The following is a 13,097-nucleotide window of genomic DNA, read 5'->3' on the forward strand; positions in this document are numbered from 1 at the left end:
CGGCTGTGAGCCGGGCTGCAGGAACACAGCCCGCTGCTCCTTCTACACACCATCCAGTGGATAGAGCTTGATTTACTTGGCTTTGGCCTTTTTAAGAGCATGGCAAATACATCTAATCAGATGTTTTGCTGTTTTGCTGGTGACTTTACCCTGAACTTTTAACTGTGTGCCAGGCAGGGTGGTAGGAAGTGCACACATAACAAGAAAAAGAAACACCAACTTTGGCTTAAAAGACCTCAGTCTAGTTTATCAGATGTTGAGTAAGTATGGTTAGTTTACCTTTGTCCTTATTTTACTGATGAAAAACTGATAACATAGAGGCAACATGTTACTGTAAAAAGGAAATCAATCATTGAGAGTCTATGGTGAGGTCACCTTCTGTATTGGACTATAAGACTCCTTCCCCAGAAGCTGATTTCATGCTTCCAAATGTTTTCTCCTCTGCCTTCTCTAATAACAAGGGGTGTATTTCTCAACCCACAGGGCTGAAGGTCCTTTATTTCTGTCCTAAATCCCATGCTCTGTTAAAAACTAGAGCAAAGGGGAATGCAACAATTTACCCTCCCATCTCACTGAACTTTATCCCAGTTTCATGACTGCTCTCGGTATCTACATGGTGCTCTTCTCCTCTACCTTGGACTGTTGGATGGTGACCTTTTCCCTCTTTTGCCCCAGAACCTATCTTTTTACCCCTAAAATGAGGGAATAGATGAAAGAGTTTGAACTTGACTCTCATTACAGTTATGTAATTTTTCTTTAAAATTATGAGTCTTTGAGAATTTTATATAATTTGATTTGATCATATTCATCCCCTCTCCCAATTCCTCCCAGTCCTGTGTCCCACTTCCCTAATACTCTTCTCTGTGTCTTCTTCTCCCACCCCAAACTGTCAAGTTCAATTTGTGCTGCCCATGTACTCCTGGGTGCATGACCATTCACTGCAGCATGGTCGATCTACCAGGGTTTGACTCTTTTCTCTACATCTTTGCCAGAATTTGTTGTCAATTGTTTTCTTGGTCTTAGCCATTCTGTCTGGCATTATATGAGTCTCAAAGTTTGCATTTCCCTAATTGTTTGGAATGTTGAAAGAGATTTTATAGAAGTTTTATTTAATCTTTTGAAAACTTAGTTTTGAGATTCATAGATATTTCTAAATTATTTTTTAGAGTATAATTACATCATTTTCCACTTTCTTTCCTTTTCTTTGTCCTTTCTATAAATCCATTTTCTCTCTTTCAAATTTATTTATTCTTTTCCTTCATTTGTTTTTACACACATACACACATACTACATTTATATGTATATGCATGTGTGTATGTTCCTAAATACAGAAATCACACCTGATCAGTCTATATAATGTCACTTGTATGAATGTTTAGGGGCTGACTATTTGATTTGTTCTTTTTGTTCTGGAGTTTTCAGGTGTTCTGTTAACTCACTAGTGTGGGGTTTTTCCAGCTCCTTTACGTAGGCATTTAGTGCTATGAATTTTCCTCTTAATTTGCTTTCATTGTGTCCCATAAATTTGGGTATGTTGTATGGTCATTTACATTGAATTTTAGGAAGTATTTGGTTTCTTTTTTTATTTCTTCCTTGACCCATTGATTATTCAAGTGAGCATTGTTTAATTTCCATTTGTTTGTGGGCTTTCTGAAATTAGTGTTGCTGTTGAATTCTAATTTTAAGACATGGTGATCCAATAAAATACATGGAGTTATTCATCGAGTCTGTCCTTGTTCCTACCAGAATTAGTGGATCTTATTTTTGTTTTGTTTTGTTTTGTTTTGTTTTGTTTTTCGAGACAGGGTTTCTCTGTGGCTTTGGAGCCTGTCCTGGAACTAGCTCTGTAGACCAGGCTGGTCTCGAACTCACAGAGATCCACCTGCCTCTGCCTCCCGAGTGCTGGGATTAAAGGAGTGCGCCACCATCGCCCGGCTGTGGATCTTCTTGAGATGCAGGTAGATCCCATTCTTGGATTTCAACACAAGTCGTGGTAAGGGGACTGGGACCCTGGTGCGATCTGGCAGCAGCTCAAAGCGGAGTAGGGTCAGGGCCACAACCACCTTCAGCTCATTCATAGCAAATTGTTTCCCAATGCAGTTCCTGTGTCAGAAACGGACAATGAAACTCAATGACTTTTGACCTGAGCATGAGAGGCCCCTGAAATAGCCCAGAACAGCATTCAGGGGCTACCTTCACAGATCCCGTCTTACCTCTGTCATAACAGGTCATGCCCACGTCTTCCCTAGGCTGTGGCTCTCCTGACTTTTGACTAATCCTCTATATATTTCAAGGCTATTTTGACCCTAGTTCTGAAGTTATGAGTTATGAAGTCTGTTAGGCCAGTATTCTAAGCACTAGAGCTCAAACTTGTGAATTATTTACAAAGTTAATCACTGCTTAGTTTATTCCATCCAGGTGGATCTCGGGCATGGCTTCCAAGGAGTGGAATTAGATTTCAGTAGCAAAGTTTCTAAGGAGGATTGTGTTGTGAATCTTCAATTTGTTGTCCCCTTTGGCTCCTACTTATGGTATCTTTGCCTCCTTATTCAGCATCAGTAACCATCTAATTGTACTTCAGAAATGTCCCTTGTTCCTGCTTCAGTTTTCCTTCCTGAACTGCCCTGATCTCCCTGACTCCACCTCCACAATGATCCTCTGTATTTCCGTCAAGCAGGAATATATTCAGATGCCTAGCTGCAGCCACATCCTTGACTGGCTCATACCCTCGTCTATTTTCTGCCATCTCACTTCCCACTTCAAGTTGCTGATGTGTTGACAATGTCTCCTCTCCCTCAGGTTGCATAGTACCAAAGCTCAGGCCAATTAGCAGCTGCCTCTCATTTCTTTGTGACTCTCCGTGTACTTCTGGGGCATCCATGGCCCCATCAGTGTTATGTTTAATGACATGCCACAGTCAGGGCATGGGATGATGTTAGAAACAACACATTTCCCAAACTGCTCAATGAATAAATGAAAAAATTGAGAACTACAGATATATTTGTCTTTGTGGAATAACGTTTTGAGTTGGAGGAAGGGGTAGGAGAATATCATTCATTCTCATGTTTTTATCTAATATAGAAGCTGCCACATAAGAATGTGCGGAATTTGGACTGCTCTTCAGTATCGAGAAGAAGGGGGAATGGAGTGGGGGGAAGGGGAGAGGAGTAGGAAGAGGGGGAAGTGGGGGAGGGGGCAATGCATGGGAGGAGGGGGAGAGAAATGGGAAACAGGGAGGAGGCAGAAATTTTAATTAAAAAAGAGTAAAATAAATAATGCTTTAGTAATTTATTTTAAATTTAAAATAGTCATTTTTACTTGGCTCTAAAATGTAATTTATTTGAATTTAAGGAATAAATATGGAATTAAATTTATGGAAATTACAAAGCATATGACCAAAGCAATATGTAGTGGCCTGTATGTTTTGAGGCAGAGGGATCATGAGGCAAGCCTGAAACTGTTTCAGAAAATGCCAGCAGCAGCATGTTTTATTACAACTTGAGTTGCGTTACCCAAGACACTCTGTCTTCTAGTGTCAGTGACATGATTTGCTCTGAGTTGCAGGAAGGAGCATTCAACCTCAAGTACATCAATGCTAGACAGCCTATGTTGGGAGAACAACTGGCTTGTAGCCTGCAATGTGAAATCTGATTTGCCACCTGAGTAACTCATGAATTCTGAGCCTATGAAGTACAGGCCCAGAAAAACCTGCTTCTGCTTTGTCTTTAAAGCTAACATGGGAAGTAGAAAAAGACAAGAACTCTGAGTAAATTGGGAGCATGGAAACCTTGGGGTAAGGTTGAAGGGGAGGGGAGAGGCAGGGAGGGGAGCAGAGAAAAATGTAGAGCTCAAAAAAATCAATAAAAAATGAGAGCTGACGAGAGGCCAAGGAGAATGGCACAGGAACTTTCATCTGGCGATGGATCGAGAGAGAGACAGAGACCCAATTTGGATCAACCGTCTGAGCTCTTAAGGTCCAAATGAGGAGCAGAAGGAGGGAGAACATGAGCAAGGAAATCAGGACCACGAGGGGTGCACCCACCCACTGTGACAGTGGAACTGATCTATTGGGAGCTCTCCAAGACCAGCTGGACTGGGACTGAATAAGCATGGGTTGAAACTGGACTCTCTGAACAAGGCGGACAGTGAAGGCTGATGAGAAGCCAAGGACAATGGCACTAGGTTTCGATCCTAATACATGAACTGGCTTTGTGGGAGCGTAGCCTGTTTGGATGCTCACCTTCCTGGACCTAGATAGAAGTGGGAGGACCTTGGTCTTCATGTAGAGCAGGGAATTTGGACTGCTCTTCAGTATCGAGAGGGAGGGGGAGTGGACTAGGGGGTGGGGATAGGGGGAGGGGAGCGGGGGGAGGGGGCAATATGTGGGAGGAGGGGGAGGGAAATGGGAAACGGGGAGCAGTTGGAAATTTTAAGTAAAAAAGAATAAAAAAAAAAAGGAAAAAAAATCAGAAATTATAAAAAGCTAACAGTGAGTCAGATCCTGGTGCCGGGGAATTTTCTGTATTCTGTCAATCATATTTTAAATAAATGCTGATTGGCCAGGCAGGAAGTATAGGCAGATCAACCAGACAGGAAGTAGAGGCAGGGCAATGAGAACAGGAGAATTCGGGGAAGGAGAAACCCTTTCCTCCCATTCCCACCCAGACCACGGAAAAGCAAGATGTAAACTGCCCGGCTGAGAAAGGTACTGAGCCATGTGGCTAACATAGTTAAGGATAATGGAGTCATATAAGTTAAAAGAGCTAATACAAAGCCTGAGCTAATGGGCCAATCAGTTTATAACCTAATGTAGACTCTCTGTGTGATTTTCTTTGGGACTTTCCGCCTGTGGGAACAGGGCAGGACAGAAACCCCACGAGCAGCCCTTCATGTTACAGATCCCATAGGAGACATGAGGATTTTACTAGAAGCCATTATAAAACCTTCAACTGGTTCAGTAGCTATTTCAAAAGTCTTTTATATTTCACTCACCAGTAACCTTAATAAATGCTATGTGTTTTATATAAAACAGAGGATTTTCTCAGAAACATTTTATTCTCTTCCACCTTAACGCTTTTTGTCTGAAGACAGACCACACAGCCTCTACGTGTAATGTAAGGAATATATATTATTTGTCAAGGTTTGGCCTGCAATGCTACCCTCCTTATGTGTATAGACACATTCCCAAGAAGCTTTTCCCCCATACCCACCAATAGAATATACCTGGAGATGTCATGTATGCATGAGGTCAAAAACATCAAGGTATGCTGAAAATATCCCCACAGTATACATCAATGTACACAGAATGTCTCACCTTGCTCCTCCTGAGAAGGGCAGGAATGAATGGCTGTGTCTGGGAGAATCTGGTGCAAACCTGGAAGGGTCAAACACCTGCAGGGACATGACATCTTTGTCAGGACAAGTAGGTTAAACCACTGCTTAAACCCACCAGGGGACAAGATGCTAGAGGTGGGGACAGCAGGTTTTGGTCTGGAAGGATCTCCCCCTGCCCTCTTGTGGAGCCTCCTACCTCTGGGTTTGGCCACACCTTCGGGTTGTGGTGTAGTGCATAAATGGAGAGTGTGACTGAGATACCTGTGGGGCAGAAAGGAATAGGGGAGATGGTGGGTGATACCCAGGATGTGAACCTTGGTTCCTGAGACAGTAGGGGACATACCTTCACAAAAGGTCTTGGTAATAAGCATCATCACTATGGGTAGATGTGGGTGACTTGGAAATGAACTTGAGGTACAAATTAGGAGTATAAAAATGATTATAAAGATAGAGAAGCAAAAAAGACATAAACCCGAGTTTTGGGAGTGAATCAGCTTAGAACTTAGTTTGATGAAGGATTTCTGCAAAGATGCCCAAGAATTCATTCCCCAATATTGTCCCCCTGTTCTTTTAGTATGGTTTTTCAGTTGAGTTTATATTATTTCAGAGAGGGGTTATAGCTCATCAGCAAAGCAGCACGTGGTCTAAGTAGGATTGTGAGAGAATGAGGTGTGACACAAAGGGCGATCTCCTGACATCGCAAAGGGTCGGTCTAGCATCTGCTCATCAGTTCATCTCTGCCATCAACCTGACATTTCAAAGGGTCTGTCTAGCATCTGCTCATCAGTTCATCTCTGCCATCAACCTGAGCATTTATCAGGGACTAGACCATATGTGACTCATAACATGGGATTTATTGATCTCCTTCATTTACTTTGACCCAGGAACGTAACATATCTCCCTAGCCTCTGTTTGATTTTTTTTTTTTTTTTTTTGGTTTTTCGAGACAGGGTTGATTTTTTTTTTTTATCTATTGGGTACATCCCAGCAAATAACTTTGAGAGATAAAGTCAGAATACCATATTTAAATGTTTCTTTGTAAAGAATTTCCCAAGGATTGAGTAATTATGTGTGTGTGTGTGTTTGTTCTGTGCATGTATAAATGCAAAACAATCAGTGAAAGAAGATTGATGGTAAACCTTATTCAATATTTGGTTTAAGAATTATAGTTTCTAGTTGGGTGCCAGGTCATTTTTTCTGTGCTTGATGGCATAAGTAGGTTGTGTGTTCAGCAATATGGTCTTACCATTAGGTGATGGAGAGCCACCAATTGCCTTAAAAGAGTCTGTAGCCACACTGGATTCTAATTTATACATAAATATTTATATAAATATATAAATAGCAGTTCTTCACAGATAAAAATTCTGCAAATTGTATCATTTATAGAAGATGATAAAAAGATGTGCATTTGGGATGGAGAGTCAGATAAACTGGAAAAGTGTTTGTTGTACAAGCATGGGGACCTATATTTGATTTGCAAAACCATATGAAAAGCTGTGTGTAGTGGTGCATATTTTTCCTTGAATGCTTGTGAGGTGGGGACCGACACCCACTGGACATCCAACCTAGCCTAATAGGTGAGTTATAGATCAGGGTGAGACATCCTGACCTCAAAAATATCAAGGTGGATGGTCTGTGAGAACTGAAACAAATGACCTTTGGCTTCCACTTGTATGTGCAAACATGCATGCATGTTCCTAGTCGCAACATGAAAACACACATGTGACAGTGAGGACATATGAGGGATAAGCCTGGCTATGAAATTACATAGTGTTGTCATCTGGAATGAGTCTAGAGTATAAGAATCAAAGAATATCAGTGTTCCCAAACTGGAATGGATACATAATGATAAGGACCTGGATTCAAAAGGAGTGGTATCTGATAAATAATCAATGCTTACAACTATTCATGAAAAGCAGCAGAATTGGAGGTCACTTAACTTTATAGGAGATCATTTATGCTTATGTCCCACATTAGAAAATGTACTTTATGAGTAAGAGGAACTTATCTGCTGAAAAGGAAATGGACACCAAGCAGGATTCAGGACTGTTGAAGCACACAGACTTCTGATCCGCCCTTATCTCTGGACAGGTAAAAACTCATACCTTTGGGTAAAGAGCGCCCATCAGGGAAGGTGACAGGTGTGCTGAGCTCTCTCACAATGCCTGGGACAGGTGGGTAGAGCCTCATGGCCTCCTTGATGCACATGGTGGTGTAGGGCATTTGGTCAAGGTGATCCCTGAAACAAGGTCCATCCTGAAGTTCAGGTAGACTGGAGACCAGCAGCTCCTCCCTACCCAAAGAATAAGGGTTCTTCTACCATTTGAACTCTTACCAGGTGATGGAGGATCCATCCCCCAAGAGGCTCTGAACTTCCTCCCTGCATTTCTGTTGATGTTCAGGGTGTGTGGCCAGAGCATAGAAGATCCAGGAGAGTCCGCTGGCTGTGGTGTCATGGCCCTCGAACATGAATGTGTCCACCTCAGCACGGATGTCCTTGTCAGACAAGCTATCCCCATTTTCTGTCTGAGGGAGGCAACAGGTGTCATCAGACTGTGCTTGTTCCTTGCTGTGTCTTCCCAGGCAGACTCTCTGTGATACACATGCTCTGTGATTCACACTCACTCTGGCAAACAAGAGGATGTCCAGAAAATCCAAACGTCTCTTCTTCTTGACCTTTTCCAGCTCTCCCTCATCCTGCAGCTGATCCTTTCTCATCTTGATCACTCCATCTGTTCCAGAACATTAGTATCACATAGACCCCAGAGCTACAGTAACCCCATGTAACACCATGTGTCTCCTTGCCTGAAGCTATGTGCTATACATGGATCAGCAAGTAAGGAGTGGGCAGGTTTAGAAGACCAGTACCATCTGATACAGGCCAGACCTCCTCGCAGGACCATGGGTCAAGGAAGCTCTGCTTGAGATGCTTGGTCGGATTTCACTAAATGTTACCAATATGATGATACCCACACAGTCCCTGGAATTCTAACTTTCCAACTCAAATATTTGCAGTTTAAGAATATCTACATGTGTGTTACCCTGGCACTAAGGGGCACAGATGGGCCTAGATCTGCCTCAGAAGTCATCAGCAGCCCCTTTGATCTAACCCTGGGCAAGGAGGGGAGACGTGAGCTACAGACTGAACCTGTATGATCGTGGGCAAGTTGGCAGGCACGGTCAGCCAAGCGGCCATTGGAGGACAGACTGTAGATGGTGTCATTCTGATGAAAGATATTTCTCACACGGGAATAAAATAGGTTGTTCAGGTCCCCAATTGCCTGGATGTAGGTCTTGTAATTTCTGAGGAAGAAGATACAGAATAGATTAGACTGTGGAGGGGTCTGACCTGCAGATAGATGGACTCTGGGAAGAGATATGCTGTATGGTTGAGATAGATAGCATTGATGCACACATTAATTCTGTCTTATAACCCTTGTAATTTTCAAGACTGCAGAAGTTGGCATGAATATGTCGTTATCCACCTCAGGTAGGGATCAGTGATCTGTGGTTGGGGCAGGGTTGGAGTGTGTCAGGAATTGATCTGGAATGGGCTCAGACTCTTAATTTTTTTTTTTGTGGATGCAAGTATCCATGTTGCCTCACCTCCTGCATATCAGATGAGGCATTCCCAGTAGGTGAGACCAAAGGCCTTGAAGTTTGATGGTTTTAACTCACCCATCTACCTGGACACTACCCTTGTGGCTGAAGGCACACTTCATGACGGTGTCAAGGGTCATCAAGGAGATGTGTTGAAAGATCTCTATAGAGGAGTCCTGTGCAGCCAGCTGTCCCCACTTGTCCTGCAGTGGGAGGGGAACATTGACCTAATTTCCACAGAAGACTTGTGCTCAGTATATTGTACTCTGGGACAGTGATCTTGTACCATGTAAAGATTAGTTTCTTGTATTGGTTTAATAAAACACAGATTGGCCAGTAGCCAGGCAGGAAGTATTGTCAGGGTGACCAGCAGAGGAAAGGCTCAGTCTGCAGTAGTTACCCAGACACAGAGGAATTAAAAATGAGAATACCTCACTAATAAAAGGTACCAAGCCACGTGGCTATCAAAGACAGGAATTATGTGTTAATATAATATGTAAGAATTAATTAATTAGAAACTTGAGCTAATTGGCCAACTAGTTTATAAATAATGTTGGCCTCTGTGTCTTCTTTGCGTTTCAATGGCTGCTGGACTGGTAGGGACAGAAACCTCTGTCACCAGTACTGTATTATTTCTGTATATTATCAGATACCATGTTCTACGTTTTTCAGTTTAGATAATAGGATCTACAGATTTCAAAACAAAGCTTTGCAAAGTATACTTATGCTCTTGTAAATTACTTGCAAAATTAAATTCAGAGACCCGTAAGTTAGGAAACAAGTTTCAAATGTTTGCAATGAGTTAAGATGTTTTATCTGACAAACAATGCTGTTTTAGGGAGTAAAGAAGATGATACATCTGCATTTGCAGAGCTGAGCCCAGCCTGAGACAATGGTAGGACTTCCATGTATTGAGCATAAGAAATCCCAAGTAGCGACTATGTACACTTCTGACGGGACACCAGTGACTTCTTTTTCTATGTATTCATCAAAAGCTTGTGGAGAACAACTGAGTCAGAATCCAGATTCTGGTTGAAAGTTTGTGGTGTGGTGTGTTTGGCTATGACAGTGTGAGTCTGGAGTCCATTTCCCTGAGATATCACTCAAGTCCATGCAGAGCACTGACACAGAGAAACACTGGCTCGGTATCATCCTAGGAAGTTCCTCTGAAGTTGAGGATGTGAAGAGGTAACTGGAGTCTCTGTCTACCATGATGCTCTTTGCCTTGGGCAAAGTATGGCCATATTCTGGAACCTGGACTATTTCTGTTCTACCTATGTTGGAAGAACCTGTATTCATACTAGAATACACGTGTGGAGCTTGTTGGAGTACACTCTGAGCGGGTGAAGAGAGATTGAGTGAAAGAAGAGAGAGGGGAGTGTGAGGAATAAGAGGAGGAAGAAGAAGAGAAGGAGAAGCAGCTGCTGATGTAGAAAGGCTATCAGGGCTGAGGGGAGTAGAGGAGAAGAATCTCAAATGAACTCACGAGCATCAACTGGACAGAGTCAGCCATGGTTTTCACGTAGGGCTTCAGAATGTCATAGTGGAAGGCTGGGGTCAGCATGCGCCGGTGCTGGAACCATGGCTGTCCATTCAGCAAGAGCAAACCATAGCCTGGGCAGGAATGGGTGTACGTGTGTGAGAGATGGAATCAGAGAGCCTGTTAGATAAACTGTGTGTGTGTGTTTGGGGTAGGGGGCTCTATGAATTCCCTAGCTTGTGTGACTGGCATACACTCTGCGATGATTACATCTGTGAGATAAAAATTGCAAAGGAGTTGGGGTGTGGTAGACCAACCAGGAACATACTGTTTGGAGCAGTGAAGGGTCAGAAGCCTTGTTTCTACTTCTTTGGGGCCAGGGAGAAGAGGGCTAGATCAAGGCACTGGTAGCCTGTCACATTTTGTTCTCTGTGAAACAGAGTCACAGGTCTTGGACGCTCTAACTGGGGCCAGACCACGTTCTCCATGCAGACACACATACCAATCCAAGGAGCCAGCAATCTGTAGGCTCCATGTGCCTTTGGATCTGAAACAGAAACAAGAAATGGGATAAGTAAGGCAGCTCTCTCTCTCTCTCTCTCTCTCTCTCTCTCTCTCTCTCTGTTGTGTGTGTGTGTATTACTGTGGATCCTGTCTTAGTTTAGTTATCATCTGATACCAACAGCCAGGTAACAATTAGAGATTTCAAACCTCAAACCAATATGCATTTGAAGTGTGCTTTTCAGACCTGGGACAATTTACATTACTTATCTTAATTTGATTAAATAGCAAAGAAATATAATGACTTTTGGCTAAAGGCTTGAAATTTCAATACTGAGTGCTGCTGGCCATGTTCCGGGGTTTTGTCTGGGAGAATCATTGTTAGGGTGTGTAGGGCAATGGCCTGGTACTACAGTCTTCAGGAATTCAACAGCCTTGGACTAGTTACAAAGACAACAGCACAAATCTTTTCAGAATGATATACCCTCACCTGATCGCCCTAGTATCACCTTCATGTAGTCAGGGTCATAGACAGTAAAGTAAGCTTGGCTTCCCCAGAACCAGCGAGGAAAGGCGCTTGGGAAGTTCTCCACAACCTTCATAATCATCTGTAGCTCCTGATCACCCCGCAATTGCTGTTGAGGGAAAGATGAAGCATTGGACTCTAGTTTAGTTTTTTTTGGGTTAGAGACAAGTGCCAAACAAGCATAGGAACAAAGTTCTAGACTTTTCAGAAGTATTAAGGATTTATAGCAGTTTCACGGACTATCTGTGCTATCACTTAGAGCTTTGCTACACCGGGGACACAGGGTATTGGTCCTTTGCTAGAATTGACAGTGCTGTTGCGTGAATCCTCAGCTCTGCACACAAGTACCACATCCCCTTGTCCTTCTAAGAGCATCCATTGCATAATCCTTTGTTGAATGCTTCCTCATGTATCCCCCTCTTGACTCTGGTCCTTATTTCCTGGGTGACAGTGCAAGAGGTCAATACCTTCCATTCCTAATATACAGGGTGCTGCACCATCTCCTTCCTGGGAGATCTCAGACACGTGTGCCTGGTTCTTGAACTGAGCACTGTGGTATAGGGAAGCGATGGTGTGTTTATGAAAATTGCTTAGAGTATGGGTTGTGAAAGAGAATAGAGAACCAAACAGACCCCGAGGAAATTCTGACATTGGTGCCCTCATGTGAGGCCACTACACAGCCTTATTCCTTTCTGTGCCATGATTTCAGGATTTTAGTCATAATCTTTCCATCCTGAAAATTCCCTTGCAATGAGGGGAAATCATCTGGGCCAGCTACCCACTCATCCCAGTAGTGTGAACTCTTCCTGTGCCTGACAGCTCCTGAGATGTGTACCATTGCCACACCAAGAACCCCACAGGGCCAGGCTTCCATCTCACTGACTTCTGTGTTCCCAGCAAGCCCTGAGCTTGGGAGAGAATAACCGTGAATGACTATGCAAGGAACCACCTAGAATCTGTTTGAGAACAGCAGAGGCTGTTGAAGGTGCTCATCCTGCAGAAGAGGAGACTAAGTAGGCTCAACCACAGCCTTCAATTGCAGGGTTCTCAGTACAGAGTTGGCTACAGCCAGACAAGTTGAACCACAGTAATGCTGGAATGACTCTCAACCTGAGCTCTGTGTCTCATGAAGTACTTGGACTTCTTATACTTCTTTGTCCTGTGAACTTGATGGCCAGTCTCTGAGATCTCCATCCTCCCTGCACCTCCATCCTCTCTGCACCTCCATTCTCCCTGCCCTCCCTCCCACCCTCTCCTTTCCTCATACCTTGTGTCCAAAGAACCAGTGAAAGGGTGGGGATGGGAACTGCTGGAAAGCTTTGAGTAGCCATTGCCTCTGCAGGTAGAACTGGACCGCTTTGAGCAGCAGCAGAAGCAAGCCAAGCACGGAGACCACTTGCAGGAAGCCAGAGATGCTGCCTGCAAATCTGGTGGAGCTCAGAGCAGAGACACTCATGTTGCAGCCACTCCTGGGTCACAGACTCCCCTCACTCTCATGAATCCTTTCTACCTTCTGTATAAATCCTTTTTTTATATAGTGGGAGGGAGAAAGGTGAAGGCAGACAGAGTTTACTCTCACAGTGCAGTTGGTCAGTTAAGGTGAATGATTTACTTTGAGAGGCAGAAAAATGATTTGTCAGCTGCCAGTGGTCAAGG

General features: G+C 43.4%; 1 protein-coding gene across 1 annotated transcript; it reads right to left on the minus strand.

The window, feature by feature from the left end:
- Positions 1 to 2,070: 2,070 nt before the first annotated feature.
- On the minus strand, positions 2,071 to 12,897 carry LOC130883643 (cytochrome P450 4A10-like). The gene is made up of 11 exons (XM_057784276.1): positions 12,709 to 12,897; positions 11,406 to 11,550; positions 10,421 to 10,548; positions 9,013 to 9,137; positions 8,483 to 8,637; positions 7,960 to 8,066; positions 7,670 to 7,860; positions 7,440 to 7,573; positions 5,531 to 5,595; positions 5,315 to 5,374; positions 2,071 to 2,103 (listed from the first exon to the last, which is right to left on the minus strand). The coding sequence occupies exons 1-11, from the start codon at positions 12,895 to 12,897 to the stop codon at positions 2,071 to 2,073; spliced, it is 1,332 nt and encodes a 443-aa protein (XP_057640259.1).
- Between the last annotated feature and the right edge of the window lie 200 nt (positions 12,898 to 13,097).

The sequence above is a fragment of the Chionomys nivalis genome, chromosome 11 (assembly GCF_950005125.1).
Source record: "Chionomys nivalis chromosome 11, mChiNiv1.1, whole genome shotgun sequence".
Lineage (NCBI taxonomy): Eukaryota > Metazoa > Chordata > Mammalia > Rodentia > Cricetidae > Chionomys > Chionomys nivalis.

Bases quoted from the DNA above. Each gene is read 5' to 3' on its own strand.
- LOC130883643 (XM_057784276.1), bottom strand. From the start codon at position 12,897: ATGAGTGTCTCTGCTCTGAGCTCCACCAGATTTGCAGGCAGCATCTCT. The intron at 8,638-9,012 runs GTGAGTTAAAAC...CTTCTTCCTCAG, and splicing joins GGTAGTGTCCAGGTAGATGG to AAATTACAAGACCTACATCC. The intron at 7,574-7,669 runs GTAAGAGTTCAA...ACCTTGTTTCAG, and splicing joins GATGGATCCTCCATCACCTG to GGATCACCTTGACCAAATGC.